At 48.7% G+C, this 17,153-nt stretch overlaps 1 protein-coding gene and 1 long non-coding RNA gene across 3 annotated transcripts in view; one reads left to right on the top strand and one right to left on the bottom strand.

Moving 5' to 3' along the window:
• TNR (tenascin R) overlaps nt 1-17,153 on the bottom strand; it is a 31,109-nt gene that overhangs the window by 6,177 nt on the left and 7,779 nt on the right. Inside the window, exons 6-18 of the mRNA XM_015635741.2 lie at nt 14,401-14,670; nt 12,509-12,694; nt 9,715-9,804; nt 9,339-9,602; nt 8,434-8,700; nt 8,204-8,323; nt 7,562-7,705; nt 6,814-6,933; nt 6,375-6,518; nt 5,636-5,766; nt 4,536-4,668; nt 1,417-1,568; nt 407-503 (exon numbers count right to left, since the gene is read on the bottom strand). Coding sequence (XP_015491227.1) covers nt 407-503; nt 1,417-1,568; nt 4,536-4,668; nt 5,636-5,766; nt 6,375-6,518; nt 6,814-6,933; nt 7,562-7,705; nt 8,204-8,323; nt 8,434-8,700; nt 9,339-9,602; nt 9,715-9,804; nt 12,509-12,694; nt 14,401-14,670 — 2,118 coding nt within the window. The remainder of the gene's footprint in view (nt 1-406; nt 504-1,416; nt 1,569-4,535; nt 4,669-5,635; nt 5,767-6,374; nt 6,519-6,813; nt 6,934-7,561; nt 7,706-8,203; nt 8,324-8,433; nt 8,701-9,338; nt 9,603-9,714; nt 9,805-12,508; nt 12,695-14,400; nt 14,671-17,153) is intronic.
• LOC107207962 lies at nt 497-11,946 on the top strand. 2 transcript variants are annotated; one of them, XR_004498514.1, is made up of 6 exons: nt 497-580; nt 1,986-2,091; nt 2,936-3,057; nt 3,443-3,631; nt 10,904-11,620; nt 11,730-11,946. It is a non-coding gene; the product is annotated as an uncharacterized LOC107207962 (long non-coding RNA). The 2 variants fall into 2 exon arrangements; XR_004498513.1 differs by having other exon boundaries at nt 3,440-3,631.

Genomic DNA, 17,153 nt, shown 5'->3' with positions numbered 1-17,153 from the left:
CAGGTCCCTTTGGCTCATGTTCAGGTTTTGGAGGAGCACACTCAATTTCAGAGCTGTGCTGTCTTCCACTCCTTTCCTGCTTTCATTGGACAGCTGACTTCTGGCCACCACTGCAACCTGTGGTCATCCAATAGACAGTGATGGGTTTTGGTCCATGAAAACTGACAGCATACCCCCCTTCTCTCCTAGACAGAGCAAACTAGGGAGCTGCTGATCTTCACAGTGTGCCTTTATGTGGTGTGCCTCTGCATGAGTTCCTAAGGTGAAAGGCAGGGAATGAACAGAAGGAAAACTCTGAGGGAGAATGTAGAGGAATGTGGGGAAGGGCAGGGAGCCAACAGCTGACACAGTGCACATGGAACTTAGGTTTGACACATCAATGAAAGGCAACCAGGGAAGGTCATACCCAGCCAAAACTCATCCTCCAAGTTTCCAAAGCCAACCCGGTAATCTGCCCATTTCCGGAAGAAATCAGTCAGCCCGTTCTGCCGCCGCTGGAAGACCTGATGTGGAGGAAGACCAGGGGAAAATCATAACGATGGAGATGAGAAATGGCTTTGCCAGGCTTTGGACACACAAGGTAAAGATAATAATTTTCTTTCCATTGTGCCTTTCAAGGGAGAAAAATGCAATGCCCATCCAGTTAGCATTAATTGCAGCCATGCGATTAATTCATGTGCAGGTCTAGAAACCAAAGAGATATTAGATAATGTCCAATGCAAATCAATGGTAGAATAGGAAGAAATTGGCCTTTGAGGTTTTCTGCTTTAACTAATACTGCCTTATGTATTCTAGTACATAATTCTCCTTTGAGATGGCTATTTCTGTGATATCCAAGGGGATACTCTGGAGCAGAGTGAGAGGGAAATTTACTGGCTAGAAATCAGCATTTGAGGAAGCCCATTTTTTTGCTTTTGACTATACATCTAACAGGGCTTTGTGTAATGTGTGTAAGTAAGAGCTTGACATGAATAAGATCAAAGCACCATGGCATTATTTACTTACACTGTCAGTCCATCTACGTCAAGACAAGCAGTGTTTGTACAGTTCAAAAGCCAAACTGGCATTTGTTTCTAAAGTTCTCCTGTGCAGACTCAATTGGGGTGATGCCTGACATGCTCCTTCTTCAGGCAGTGTGAATCATTCCCCGTGAAAGCCACCAGCCATTAATTTCATTTCTAGAACAATAAATCAGCTTCACTCACAGATTTTGCTTTCCAGAAGCCCTGCAAACGTGTCAAATAAATCAAAGGGCATTTCTCCAAGTGTAACTATTATTATCGAAGCGTGGGCCATTCCCTGTGGCGTGGGAAATGAAGCGTGTGATGCTGAGCCTGCTGTCATTCCCGTGCTTTGCTGGTAGGGGCTCAGTTACTTTGTGATGGGGACATGCAGGACAGCCACATGGATACTCACAATCCAGCCACCTCCGTCGGTGGTCATGTCGCAGTACACCGGCACCCGCTGGCTGAGGTCCCCGTTGATGGAGATGGTGTAGACCCCGCTCAGCGTGTCTCCATTCATCAGGTGCTGGGCACAGTCCTGAGGGTTAGCAAAGACACGTCCTCCTGCAAAATTAAAAAAAAAAAAGGTAAAATTCAAGCAAAGAGACACCTTTTTCCCATGCCTCAGGTTCCACTAATTACAATCCAGGAAAAGTCTATCTTGGCTTGGCTTCTGCATTCCAAGTAATTCCACAAGGTGGTGAGACTTTTTATCTGCCATCAACCTCAGAGGACTAACTGGAAAAAAAATGTGTGCCTATATTAATTATTCTTCCATATGTCATATACTGGAAAAGTGCATGGTAACATCACGATGAGTGATGAGGGATGTCACTTCTTGGACCATCTTTCTGCACTATGGCTGAAACCCTGGGGTTTAAGCTGTCACCAGCATATTTAGACAGCTGTGAAAATACCAAAATCTGTTCTCCTCTCAGGATTGCCAGCTCCAATCAAGTTTTATAATGTTACTCATTTCAGGGGGATTCTCCTGATTCTCCATGCCCTTGGAAATGATGGTGGATTTACGCTGAGCTAATTGTCGCTTGCAAGCTGAGCAGGAATGAGGCTGTGTGAAATGCTGGAGGTAGGTAGCATGGGCTGTGCTACGGGTGTTCTCTAATGAGGAAACATTCTGTGCTCAGAGTTTAGGAGAGTCTTAATTATGACAATTATTCTGCCAGTACTGGAATGTCAACTCGGGGAACAATTTTTTCTTATTTAAGACAAAAGAGGGAAATACATCTTTTTCTTTGGTGTTGGTATGTATGGATGATGGAGTGCAGAGCTGGCAATGTGGATGTGGTTTTCAAAGATGTCTGTAACAAACTGAGAAGGTGTGAGGGACCTTCAAATCTTCTATGCTGTGTGTGTCCATCACAGTTGTGTAGTGCCCCATAGGACCAAAGCACAACCCTTATCTGTTGATTCACATTTGGGTGTATTTCCCCCACCTTGTGACCTGAAGACTTGGAGGTCATTGCTGTGTCCAAATATCCCCTGTTTTTTCTCCCCATCTTCATGGTCTGTAGCACAGTCTGGCGAGACATTGTTTGTATTTAATATTATCCAACAATGAAAACTTTTTAAACGACAACCACTTTGGGCTCCCCTGAGCTCTGTGGAGATTGCTTGTTTCTTAATTTGTATTCATATCTTTAAGAGCCAAGGAGACCTTGAAAGACATTTCAAACCACTATAAATTATAAATACTGTATCTGTTTCTTCCTTTTGTCTCATCTGTATACAATTCCCCAAGAACCTTATGCAAACATTAAACAAAAGAGGCTGAGCTATTAATATGTCAGAGGGAATAGAAGAACCCCGGGATGTGTACTGTAAGCAGAAGGAAGTAAAACAATTTAAATTAAGCCTGGGTGGCTTTTCTGTTGTTGTTGTTGTCCTTAAGGACAAGTCCTTGTTCTCTGCAGAGTGCCTTGATAAACAAAGTGCCAGAGTAAACTGAATTGCAGATCTGGATGCTTTGATGAGAGATGCTGTCCATGGATTGCATTGCCTTGCTCCTGCTTGCTTCTGTCTCATCAATATTGGGGTAAGTGGGGAGGAACTGACTTGTTACTAATGCTTATCTTCATCTTCAAAACAAATGTATTGGATGCTGTATCAGCTGGCAATGGGGACTAGCGTTTCTGAGGTCTGACACTTCCATTTGATAGAAAAGGTGCTCTCCTTGCCTGATGTAAGTGGGTTTGTGCTGCTTTATCCCACCTGAGAAGTCACCCCCATGCAGCTTCATCCCTGACTCCTGAGCAGCCTCAAAGATTACGTGTATTTTTTCATTACCTGCCTGAATTGTACTGGCTTTATGTGCATGTGCAAGAAGCAAGAATAACAGGAAAGCCTATTTTGTAGTTGTATTAGAGAAGTAATTTCTTCTTTTGTTGATGTAAATAGTTTCTGTTATCACTTAAAAGCAGGTGAAGGGACCTTTGCATGTAATTGAGATGGGGAAGTGTATCTACAGCAGATTCAAAGAAAACTCTCCTAATTGAACTGGCAGCGCAGATGGGAGGAATTTTTGGGACATCATCTTGAGACTTCTCAGCACTGCTGATGCCCAGGAAAACCATGGTTGGATTCAGCCCTGAACAAGATGCATTCTGTCTGTAAGTGCCCTGGCCTAGCCATGCTTTTCAAAGAGGATGAGGGACAATTTGCTTTGTATAATTTCTATTATGAATGGTTGCAGAGGATGGGAGCAATGGTGACATTCTCATGCAAACTTCGTTCTTGGAAGAGTAAGTATTGTGTCTGTGAGGGTTGTGGTGAGTGGATGCCCACCTTTTGATTTTGAAAGGAAACCATTCCCATTACTTTAGTGCCTTAGTGGATTGTGAATGCTCTAGAATGAGAGTGGGGAGGAATAACGCAATTAGATAAAGTGCTGGCTCTGCTGTCTGTGACTCCACTGGTGGTGGTGGAGATGCACCTGCTTGATATTTCCAGGGATATCCCAACCCTGAAAACTTTCAAGGTCAAATTCAACAGGGCTCTGAGCAACCTGATCATGTTGAAGATGACCCTGCTCACTGCAGGGGGATTGAACTAGATGACCTTTTAAGATTCTTTCCAACCCAAAATATTATATGATTCTTTGATATTTGTGAGCAATCAGATTGTGTCTACAGAATGGAGACACTGGCTGAGTCCTCTCCCAGGAGCATACCTTTTGATATGTGTTGTTGATTTCAGTGAGTATTTTTTCCTCTGTTTATGCACTTGAGGATGGACATGGGCAAGGCAGAGAGCCTGGTCTGGTCTGGTTCCTGGTCTGAAGCTCAAATCCCCTTGCCCTGGGCTGGGTCTTGTGTTTGAATCATAGATCCTTCAGCCATTCACTTCTTGTAGTGAAGCAGCACTGTGGGTGATGGCATTGTAAGTACCCCGCTATGGATCATAGAGGAGGATCATTGCCTGAGAAGGGAGAGTCCCCAAGAGCAGTCCATTCCTACCAGCATGATATGTGGGCCAATCTCCACCTGTCTGAGTGGATGCATTGTGAGTCCTCACCTGTGGTGAAGGTGGTGGAGATGAGGCCGCTCCGCATGGCGTTTTGGGCAGCTTGCAGGTGCACCGTGTACTCTGTGGTCTCAGAAAGCCCCTCCAGACGGATCCACGTGTCCTCAGCATCCACAATCAGCTCCTGTACATGGGTCCCAGAAGGAGGTAGACACCAAGAGCAACAGATGAGAAAAGCGATGGGGAGCCTAAAGAGCAAGTGAGGAGGGAAGGGAAGCCACAAACTACCACAGCCCTTGGAGCCTGGCCGAGGAGCTTTGCGTGACTGCTTAGACCCCTGGACGGAGTGAACGTGAGATCAGTCAATATAGACAACATTTCAGAATGGTATGGGTAGGGGAAAGCAACCTGGTTTGGAGACGGATTTAAATGTTTGCAGTCTGTGTCCTCTGTCTACTAGGCCTGTTGGGACCTGTGTGCCCTCAGTACAAAACATGACTGATTGCCCAAACAGCTCAAGGAATAGAGCTGGTCAAACCTGGTTATCAGCTGGTTTTGACTCCATTGATTCCTGTCATGTTAATTTTTCTGGTTGCTGGCCAGTGCCACACAGCATTATTGACTCCCTTCTGCAAAGCTATTATCCTCTGGCTGCTGCGAGCCAATCACACCAGCAAAGGAAACCAGACTATTTGCCATGACGTATTTCTGATAGTGTTTGTTGCAGCTCCTCCAGACAGGCAGATGTGGACACACTCATTAAATAATCAAATGTATTGTATTGCAGGGTTAATTAGCTGTCTGTGCCTATCTTCCTTTTTGCAGGAAGGGCAAATGGCGTTTTTAGCATCTCTGCAGAATAATGTTCTCCTGCCTCAGCTTGCTTGTGTTTCACAAGCTGTGAATTTCCCCTGTTCCTCCAAACTTTCCAGGTAACCCCTCTATGCCCAGGCCAGGTGTGCATAAACATTTTGCCTTAGGCAATCTCTTCTTGCTTTTTCCCTTCCTGCTTAGCCGGAAGTAGTGTCCATGCTTCTGGTCTTCCTGAACCGGTGAGCATCATTCTTTTGCTTTGGCTTCTCCTGCTCGTTTTGCCATGGTCTTATTATTCCCTGGCTTAATGAGCCTCTTTGGTGTGAGGACTCACTCACCTTCCGGCTGCCATCGGTGGATCTGTAGGTCATGACATAATTCTCGATCTCTCCCACGGGAGGAACCCAGGACAGCAGGGCGCTCCGTCGTGTGACTTCACTGGCTGTCAGATTTGTTGGAGGATCCAAAACTGCAAGAGTGGATAGGCAGCCAGGGAAGTGCAATTTCTCACACACAACCACCTCAACCCTGCTTTCTGACTCAATACACTGGGATTCATCCTTACAACACTGAGCTACAGCCCAAAGTCCATCCTCACCTTCAGTTTCAAGACCTCATCACCCTTCCCCTGTCTTGAACAGAGCTCTGCAACCCTCTAGAAATCCTCCTCTACCTGTGTGCCACCTTAAGGGTAGCAGCTGTGAAATTCATGTGCTGTCAAGCTGTTAGTGAGCAAAATGGGTTGTCGTGTTCTTCTGGACTATGGCCTTGGGCAAAAAAAAGACCCGGTCAGGGGTCTGTTCAGGAAACCACATCCAAGGGAAATCACTGAAAGAAAGGGATGAATGGATGGATAGATGTTGAAAGAGTGAAAATAATGGTTGATGCTTGTTGATCAGAATTCTGTTCTTGTGTTGTGCCCTACACTGGTATTTGGGATTGGTGTTTGTGTCCTTTTGGCATGTGGCTACCTCTACACCCACGCTGTGTAACAAGAGCTCCAGCTCAGCCTTGCTGGCTGCTTTTCCTGGGGTGGGAGCATGGCTAGGGACGAGTGAGGGAAGTGATTGTACATACGAGTAGTGAAGTTGGTGCTGATGGTCTGGCTGGTCAGAGGCCCGCTGGTAGCATACATAGAGACTGTGTAGGTGGTAGTGGGCAGCAGGTTGGTCAGCTGGTACTCCTGCTTGTCTCCATCCACAAGAATTGTTTCTCCTGAAACTGTAAGCAAAAAGGGATGAGTTAGGGTAGACGTTCAAGGTGGTTCTCCAAAATGTGTCTCTGGATATGACTTCATGAATAAAAGCACTTCTATTGCTGAAGCACCATAAGGGACTGTGCAGCTGAGCTGTAGCAGTGCTGTTCAGGCTGAAGGGTGGTCTAATTTCTCCCATAATCCCTATAAAACCCAGGGCAAGGGCTCCTTCCCTACTCTCTCTGTGAAGGGCACCCACTGAGCCCTGGGCTTTGGGATGGGAGAGAGGTTGAGGTGAGCTGAAACAGAGCCCTGGTGTACCTGCACGACGCGTAAGGATGAGGACATAGCTTTCCACCTCTGACAGCGGCGGGTTCCACTGCAGCAGCGCCTCGGTGGGAGTGATGTTGGTGGCTGTGACCCCCAGGGGGACATCCATGGCTGCATGGGGGAGAGATCCAGAGTCGGAGGCATTAGGAAACTGGAGTATGAACTGGAAAGGCTTTTTGTACGTATGTCCTACCCTGCTGCCCAAATACATGTGCCTGCACAGAAGTTACTGCTGCCCAAGCTGGAGGGCAGAGATGTCACAGCTTGTGCTACTCTGCTACCTGGGCTGCTCTTCTACTCTTTCCTTGATGCCCAGTCTGGCATGTTAGGGGTTTTCTTTAGGTTTTGAGGAGTCTGAGGATAGCAGAAGGTTTTATTCTTGCAGCACATGCTGTTTGTGACAGGGCTTCCTTAGGGATTATTTCAGGAAATTTGTACTCTGTTTAGGAAAGGATGTCATGATTGCCCAGCATCGTATTTCTGGATTCTCTGCCTGGTACACAGGTTTATCAGTTTTACCCATGACTACCCATGCATATTTGGGATAAACTTCGCCAAGACATACTTCAAAAGCCCACACTGAGCCCTTGTAAGCCCTGCTTATCATCTCCAGCTTGCATCTGGCTGGTGTGAGGTCCAGCTTTCAGTCACCTGAATATTAGTGCAAGCAGGGACTACCAGCCCTGGGCAGGGCTGTACCTGTTTGATTGTTCCCTGCCCATCAAGAGCTCCTTCCCACCTGTGTATACAGTGATGGAGGCCACCTCGCTCTCCTCCCGGCCCCGCACGCTCTTCACTCCGATCTCATACTTGGTGGCCGGCTGCAGGTCTTGGAGGGTGTACTCGGTGGCGTCCCTGGAGATGGCCATACTGTCTGTCCTCCCTGCAGAGATGGAGCCAAGAGCTTGGACATCACAGCTGGCCCCACCCCAGGGGCTCAGGAGGAGGGGAGGACAGTTCCACAAGACACTGTAAGTGTAACTGGGTTTCATGTCTGCAGGTGCACTCCTATGTGCCCATCACTCTGTTGGCCTGGCCTTTTCAGCATCATCGACAAAACTGGGGCCAAGGGAGATGAGATAGTCAAAGCAGATGAGGGAGGTGGGATTTCAGGACTGAGTCCTGAATTTAACCATCTCTGGGGAGCACACACTGCTGGGGGCCCCTCTGTGCTGAGCTGGCTGCAGTGGTCCCTTTCCATCCTCATCCCAGACACCACATCCTCTGCCCTGTAGCCAATCCCAGTTACTGGTCGCTTTGCCCAAGGCACTGAGATGCTGCCTGGGTGAGGATGACCTAGTGGCTTGCTTGGGGCAGCAGATGGAGGGAGGGTTGGCAGCTGTGAGCTCAGGGCATGAACAGGAGTGGTCTGGCCTGTTACCTTCGGCAGCACGGTAGGATATCCTATAGTGGTCAAAGGCAGCAATGGGAGCACTCCAGTAGACCATCATGGACTCCTGGGTGACGTTGCCCACCCTGAGGTCCTTTGGTGCATCAATCCCTGGTGAGAGGGAGCACAAAGAAAAGCTGTGGGAGGCAGACCCACTCCCCTTGCCCCTGCCTGCCCTCCCCAGTGATGTCCCGTGCCTGGTGGGGGGTGTCCCGTGGTACCTGTTGTGATGGAGCCCACGACAGGCTCAGAGCTGATGGTGCCGTGCACGGCCACCAGTGACACCAGGTACTCGGTGGATGGCTGCAAGCCCGTCAGGCTGGTGTGCCTCCGGGTGCCATCGAGTGTGACCTGCTGTGCCTCCTCCTCATCCCGGGGGCTGTAGGTGAGGATGAGGCTGTCTGCTGGTGGGGATGGGTCACTCCATGTGACATTCACACTGGAGGATGTCAGCTGGGAGAAGTGTAGCTGTGAGATGGGCCGAACACCTGGAAGATGGAGAGGAGAGGTGCAACCCCAACTGTCTGCAGATCCTTACCTCCATGTTTTTCACAGTGCTTGTATGGGAAATACTTAAAAGAAGTGGCAAAACTTCTTTTTTATGTATTTTATATGGGCTCTCCATTGATCTGAAACTGTGCTGGGATCAAGAGGCAGAACCAGGAAGGGGAAAATGTTGCTCTTCTCAGCTTCACCTGCATATATCCTCTGTACCAGATGCATACGGTGGGTGATGGAACTGTCCCACTACAGGTGGTATGTATTGTCTGCACTTCATGACTGCAGACTTTTCAGCCGGGGTCCTTGTGAGGCCCCCCCCCCCCATTTCTTCTTATGGACACAAAGGTCACCCTGACCACAGAGGACAGCAGAGGGCTGTCTGTTTCCCCCAGTTCTATCTTATCCTTTTGGGACCCTCCAGCAAAGCGTGTTCAGTGCTGCTGGCCAAAGGGACTGTGCCACCACATTGGTAGGGCCATCCTCCTTTTGAGGTCAACTGCTCCTGTGTGGACACATTGACCCCAGCTCTCGTTCCCACCACCACCTCAAGGGTTTTGGTGCCAGGGATGCAGTGGGCTGGCACTGGTCTGTGCCCTTGCCCCCATCCCAGCTTGTGTTTCTCTACCTGTGAAGGCATCCACAGTGGCCTCCAAGCTCTGCTGCCGTCCCCTCTCAGCGATGATGGAGATGGTGTACTCTGTCCCAGGCTCCAGCTCTGAGAGGGTGAGCTGTGACTCATCCCGGGACACTGTCACTTCAGAGGCCATTCCTGAGGCAGGGGTGAAGGTGATGCGGTAGTGGTCGATGGGACCCGTGGCTTTGGTCCAAGCCAGTGAGATGGACGTCTCAGTAGAGGCTGTCACCAGGAGGTCCCGGGGGCTGTCAAGCTCTGTGGGAGAGGGTTGGTGCAGAGCTTTGTCCCCATGCACGGACTGTCCTATGGGGGCATCTGAGCCATAGGAGCCAGCTGTGCTTGGAGCAGGCAGCGGGGCCAAACTTACCAGTCCTGGCATTCATGGTCGCTGGCACACTCTGCTGGCTGTCCATCACGGCTGAAATCCCAATGCCATACTCCGTTCCTGGCACCAGATCTACCAGGGAGTGCAAAGAATATGAAGGGGTTTGAGAGCAGCACCTGTCAGGGTGACCTCTGGGGGTGTGTGACCCCTTCTTCCACCTCCCACATGTCAGGGCAGGGGAGGACCCTCCAGAGCATCCCTGGGGTTAGCAGCTCTCCCACAGGTCAGCAGCTCCTCTGCACGTTGCAGAAAAGCTGAGCCTTTTGAAAAAGCCCTGTGGAAGCCTTTGGACAGGGAATTTGGATTATTTTAGCTCAGAAACAAGCCATTTTTAAAAGTTGTTGCTGAGGTCTGCTGTAATTGCTGGCAGTGAGACAGAAGCTCTTGTGTGTCTGAGCCGAGATGGGAACGATAAAGTAGCTATATTTTTGTCCAAAGTGAGGCAACATCAAATATTGTCACAGGCCTGGTGTCTTGGAGAGAAATAAATTATGCAGAGTAAATGAAATGCACATTAATTAGGAAAGGTGCAGTCTTTCAGGGAGCTGACTCAAGGCTGTTCCTTGGAGTAGACATGTCCTGAGGTGTCTCTCTGAAGAAACTTGGGAAGTGAGCTCATCCAGCTCCTTTCCTCTTGCACTGCTTTATCTCCATGGGGTATCTCTTGCCTCTGCCTGTCACTTCTGCTTGGCTGCTGGTGGCTTTATTCCCCTCTTCCCTGTGCTTCATGATCTTTCCCACAAAGTTAGAAAAAACCACAAACTCTCCAGCTCAGCCTCACCATGCCTTGTCCAGGGGCAGCATCCCCTGGAGCCACCAAAACCTTTCCCAAGAGGTCAGGAGAGAGGGACACTCTCCTCCCCTGCTTTTCTCTTACTACAGTGCACTCTTGGTGGTGGGGAGAAGATGGACCCCCTTGGCCCTGCTCAATAAGTGTCACAAGTATTCTGGAAAGAAGAGCCTGACAGAAGGGAAGGAGAAGGAAGAAATGAGCAGGAGGATATAAACCTTTTCTCTCCCAGCTCTTTTGTGAAGAGCAAGATTATGGTTATTTCTGCACAAATGCTGATTTTTAAGAGAGATTATGGGTCAAGGCCAAGCTTGATGCACTTTTAAGTGTAAATCTTCAATAAACTCTGCTTAGTGCCATTCCTCACTGCTTTTCCTGCAGGTAGATGAGACTGGCTGAAAGAATTGATGGTTGCTTTCATACCACAGATCCCACCAGGTCCTGGGTGACTGGGAAAAAACCCAATGGGTTTTGCACAACATCCAACAAGACTGGAGGATATGACTACTCTGTACATAATAGAGCTGTGGGAGAGGTTTGTGTCCCATCCACACTATGACTACCATAGCTTTTCTTTTTGCTAGCAGAATGGTTTTTTCATTATTTTCTGCTATGACTAGGTTTGTTTTGTTTTTTTAATTGGTTTGTTTATTACCTAGCACCCTGGGGACTGGAAGTAACATAACAACGTGATGATGGAGGCACTATATAAAAAAATCACTCTCTACAACTGACTTAAGAATCTGCATCTCTGCAGCCCACTTTGGTTGGGTTTCTTGCAGCCTAGCCTGAGTCTGGCAAAGCCTTGGAAGCTTTTTTACTTTTATTGAGAAAAAGAAGAGACTTCAGGCTGCCACATACTCCAAGACAAACTCAAGTCAAGCCATGGTTATCATCACAGTGTGTCACTGTTGTGCCTCTGCCCAGGGAGGGGAACTTTTCCCATTTTTAATGCTGCTTCTCACCTAGAAATGTCCTAAAGGAAAGTTAGCAGGAGTCCAGCACTGAGTCTTTGATTTCATCCTACTTCTCCCCACGCATCCTCATCACAAGCACAGAAGAAAACAGCCCAAACTTCTGCATTCCACATTTTTCAAGGTAACTGCTCTAATTGCCTTGCTGCCCTCCAGTCTTTCTTGTGACTCTGCAGCTTGCCCATAACTTTTGACTTTCCCACTGAACTCTCTCCTATAACTCCACATGGCAGATTCCTGAGCCCTGGGAAGGTCCTAGGAAGGCAGAGAATCAGCATGGAAGAACCTGGTGTCCTGCCATACTGAAGAACTTCAACATGAATGGGAGAATATTTTTGCATGTAATTATTTTCTTTGCTCAGAATATGCCACCAGAGTAGCAAATCCATAAGGCAAAGAGTTCTAGTAAAAAAACAAGGAAATCACATCTCACATGGTGCTTTGCTGTGTTGCTGCATGAGGTGTTGGGGCTTTCCTGGCAGTGGGAGGTGGGTGGTGTTGCAGCCCCTATTCTGGCCTGAATAATGTACCACTTACAGGAATTGCTCAAAACCAGCATCTCTAGATTTGGGTCTGCTTTGAGCCCAATTTGGAAAAAGGCAAAAAACTCAGGCAGCCTGGCTCCCTATCACTGCCCACGGGGCATCATCACCCACTGCTCTTTCCAAACAAGCGAGAAAGAGCAGGGTGAAATAATATTTTCCTGTAGATCACCCTAAACAGACTTCTTGTCATTGCTCACTTTGTTGCTTGCCAGCTCTATTTGCCACCTGGACAGATCCTTGCTGGAGGTGTACCCAAGCATTCCTTGGAAGTGTACCCACACAGGGGAAAATGAGCTCTATCCCAAGGTAAACCTTCTCTCCAGTAGATAGTAAACTCCAAAACAATATCAAACACGTGCCAGCACAAGGGCAACTGAGTCTTGGTGCTGATTTGGGTTCTCCATTGCCCTACCTGCTTGAGGGGAGGAGGATGAAGGGGGAGGAAGGGCACGTGGGTGCACGCATACCTGCGAGGGTGGCCCGGGTGGTGGGACCGGTGTCGCGCGGCACCAGGACCTCGTGGTAGTGCTCCCCGGCCAGGGTGCTGTAGACCACCCTGTAGCTGTGTGCCTCGGCCTCGCTGTTGTCCCAAGCGAGCTCGAGGCTGGCAGGGGTCCGCGAGCCCACCCGCAGGTTCTTGGGGGCATCAATCTCTGCGCAACACAAGGGAGAGAGGCACCGTCTCACCGCTGGGAACGCACCCCGCGGCCTTGGCACAGCCAGACAGCAGTGGAGGGGTACCTGGGTGTGACATCCAGGAAGTCCCACATGTGGTTCCTCCTCCCCAGAGCATATCCTGGCAGGAAGGGCTGGAACATTTGCTCTCACCTGCTGCTCAGCACAGACTGCGAGTGCCACCCAGGAGAGTGATGTGAATGCTGGGCACTCGCAGCATCCTCAGTAACTTGGTTTGGCAGCTAATTCTATGTTATTTCAAAAAGAAAACCCTTTTCCCCTATATTAAAGAAACTGAGGCACTGTGAGTAAGAGAAAAAGGGCTCTGTAGTAGCCATGCTTGAAGTATGAGCTGCTTTTAGAAGAAAACCTTGAGCATCTTTACAGGCTCATTCACACTCAGACATTGCCCAAAGGGTTTGTTTATTGGTAATGCTTAGGCTGTGCACTGAATCTGCTCTGGTTTGCACAATAAACTCTGCTGAGCAGCAGCTTGGGGCTGGGCACCAGTGGACAATGGGTAATGGTGATGGATCTGAGTTTCAGGGGGCGGTATTTTTATGTTGCCTTTTAGAAATAAAGCAAGGAAGGCCAACTCAGCAAATCAGCTGGGGCAAGTATCTCATCCGAAATATTTATCTATAAAGACTTGTACACACACAATTTATGTATCACAGTTATTACAGGAGAAGCCTCATATCCAGCAGTAATGTACATGAAAAGTAATTTATATACCATAAACCAGCACGGAAATACATGCTCTGGCTCCTCCTTTATGGCACGGTAAATTAAGTCCATTAGCTATCTGCAGGCTTAACATTAATTAAAGTTCTACCGACCACTTAGGGTGTTCAGAGAAGACATACAGTAAGATAACCACGTTTCTGGCTGTGCTGGTTTCAGCTGCTTGACTGCTGATTCCTTGGTCAAGGCACCTGCCTTGGCTCTTGATGCTGAGCGGGAGCAAGTGTTTCCTCGAATTCAAGACCTGTGCTGAGCACTTTGGTGCTTTCGAGAATTGTGCATTGAGCTGTGGGTGCTCTTAGGGACATAAACTGTGAGTTCTAGAGTTCTAAGCTGTGGGTCTGAACGGGCACTGGAGCTGGGATGTGTGTCCCAGGCAGGTTCAGCCTTGATGGTGCAGCAAGACATGGCCAAGATGGGGTTGGTTTGGGGTTTACCATCTAAATATGGGGGGGTTGAGTCCATCCATGCCTCATCACTGGCATCTGGGATCACCCTAGGACCATATGAGCATCCCTGTGAGGCATAGGGCATAGAGAGGACCTTTGGCACTGGAGGTTTAGTGGCTAAACAGCCACTAGCAGTGGAGGGGCAGAGGGCAGTTTTAGGGTGTGTATTTTAGGGTGAGCTGAATCATTTGCTCTGCCTTGCTCTGTGACGGCATGCAAGGCACCAGCATTCAGGTGTCTCCATTCACCCCTGCATCTTAAACATTGCATTTTCCTTCCACTTCTTCCTCCTAGCACACCACATTAAACACCAGCTCACTTGTACCAGGGGAAAAACAGGTATCACTAAACCCCAGATGCAAAACACCTTCAGTTTTTCTCTGGATACGTCCTTGTTGCAGGACAGCCCATCTGCAGATGGCAGGAAGCCATCTTCCCATGCTTGCCAGAGGCTCAAAAATTCAGTTGTCCCAGCAAGGCCAGCTAGCTACCTGTGGTGAACTGTGCGAAGGCTGGCTGGCTCTCGTTGGCACCCCGGAGGGCGCTGACGGCGAGGTGGTAGCGGGCGCCGGGGCGCAGGGCCTGCAGGGAGTACTGGCTGAGGGGGGGCTGCAGGCGGAAGGTGGTCCTCCCGCCCTCCCCGTCCGCCAGCCCGTACTTCAGCAGGATGGCATCCACCTTGGCACGCGGCGGGGTCCACTCCACGAAGGCCACCGTGTCGGAGACATCCCGCACCAGGATCTGCGTCGGGCCATCGATGACTGCAGGGGGAGGGGGGAAACGGGCACCTGTTATTTTCAGAGAGTTGGACGGGGAAAGGTGGAAGCTTTGGGGACATCAAGCTTCAGGGATGCTTCAACCTGACCTTCAAAGTGGCTGGAATGAGTATTTGGGGACAAGGGAGAGAGGTGGCAAGGGACAAGACACTGACCCCAAGGTACTTAGGGGGTTTGGTCCTCATGGGTTCCCGGTCCCTTGTCACAATCTCCTGGCTCTTTCCTGAACCCTCTTCACTTCTTGTGAACACCAGAGCAGGACCCAGCAGGTCTCTCATTGACACCCATTACAGCTATAATGCAACTCATGCCCTTCTCTTGAGCTGATTGTCAGCAATAAATCCTCCTTCGTTTTTAAAGGTGGTACTTCCCAGGATATAAAACTCCTATATCTAACTGCAACACACTTTCTTTGTTCTTAGATAGCTGTTTGCACTTTTGCATTGAAAAACATGTAATTTTCCTTTGTGCCCAACTCTTCAAACTATCCAAACAACTTTTATTGATGTTCTACTCAATTTACTCTTTTCTGAGCCTTTCCATCATTGGCAAATTTATCAGCAACAGTATTATGTCTTTTGAAAGGTGTTGACAATGTGTTAAATAACGTGGGGCCAAGGACAAGATCCAAGCATTGAGAACTGAGGAATGTCTCTAGAAATGTTTCTGCTTTGCTGCCAGCTCCTGGTTTGTCCTTAAACTGAGGGATCAGCTCATAAAGCTGCTGGTGTCTTGGAAGTGGGAAGAAAGAAGAAAATGCAACTGCTCTAGTGAATCTTTAACTGGGTATGGGGCTATGGTGGGTGTCCAAAATAACCTTTCAGCTAAAAGGTTTTGAGATAAATTCATAACCAAGGATCTACTGGAAGACCTTTTTGGACATTTCTGCTTTTATTTTAAGAGATTTGGGCCCTTCCTTCCTCCACATCCCCCAACACTCAACCTTTGGACATCCTGGGCTCAAGCCTGGCTGATGGATGATTTGAGTCCAGCAGGAATTAACCACTACGTGGATGGATGGATGGATGGATGGATGGATGGATGGATGGATGGATGGATGGATGGATGGATGGATGGAGGGAGCCAAGCCTTGCCATCACTCCTGTGTCATGGCAGTGCTCATGCATGGCATAAGGCCTGCTGGGCAGCCTGTTTTATCACCTAGATGATCACAAGGTGGGTGAAAAAGCCCACTTTTAGTTCTGTAATTTAGGCTATGCCACATATACCTAATGTACTACATATCTTAGAAAATGACAGTATATAATAGGGGTCTGCTGAATGCTGCACCTCAGGGTTGGAAGTTCTGGGGGGACAAGCCTGTGGGCAGGGGTGGGAAGGAGCAGGGAGGATTAGAAAAAGACAGGGAGGAATCTGGAGTAGTAAGGTGAGGTCTGGGGGCAAAACAGCAGAGGAGGGAGCACAGCTGGGAAGCCCAGTGTTCAGGTAGGAGCTGGCCATCCAGCTTGGCCAGGACCATGTCATGCATACCCTCAATCTCCAACTGCTTCATGTTGTCCAGTCATCCAGGTCATCCACGTCTACTTATCTGTGTAGCATAAAACCATGCCTTTGCTGCCTGATCCTGGCACAAGGTGTTGAGGAAGAATGAGGTGATGGGGATAAAGCTCTGGGGGTGCTGCAGAGGAAGGCAGACATGCCAGCATAGGGATGCCTTCATGGAGCACAGATCTGGGAGCCCACCGCTCCACCTGCACTGGTCAACCCTTGAGTTTGAAATACCAGCTTCTATTTTTGCCGATTTCCCAGGGAAAGGAAATTTCGGGCTTGACCAGGAGATGTCTCTATTAAGCCACGTCGAGCTGAAAGCAGCAGCAAAGCAGGAGGAGAGGACTGCTGGAGAAGCTCAGACCTGAAACAAACTGCTGCGGTGGAGGGACCCTCCCTTCACTCTCACTGCTGTCTCAATTAGCAGCACCTTATTACAACCCTCCGGCAGCTATTTAAGTGCTGTTTCCTTTTAGAACAGCTCAGATGGAGGTAGTAGACGTCTGCCTGGCTTTCAAGGCAGACTGCAACAGATCTGGTGTGAAGAGTCTCTTCTCCCCCGTGAGCCCTGCCCATCTCTGCATCTCCTTCAGCAAGAAGACCCACCTGAATTTTCTTTGGTCTAAAGGGTGGAGCAGTGACTGGGCAAACAAATTGGTTAGGAAGGGATATGCTGTTGCTCCTGGCTCCCCGCCCTGCTGCCTGATTTGCCTGAATAGGTGGGAGTTGAGGGCATTTGGTGACATAAAAGCAGGTGGGAGTTTTAATCTGTTATATATGAGTAAGTAATACATTTGTAGAGATATTTCTTGACGGCATCCATCCTCCAAAATGTGAGATTAGCAGAGAAGAATAATTTATCCAGATATACAATAAAAGCACTTCACTCCCAACCCCATTAACCTCGCCAGGGTTTCTGCACTTATGGCAATTTAGGAGAGAGAGGGACAAAATACTTC

Source organism: Parus major, chromosome 8 (assembly GCF_001522545.3).
Source record: "Parus major isolate Abel chromosome 8, Parus_major1.1, whole genome shotgun sequence".
In the NCBI taxonomy this organism is placed as follows: domain Eukaryota; kingdom Metazoa; phylum Chordata; class Aves; order Passeriformes; family Paridae; genus Parus; species Parus major.
This window is presented reverse-complemented; position numbering and strand designations above follow the sequence as displayed.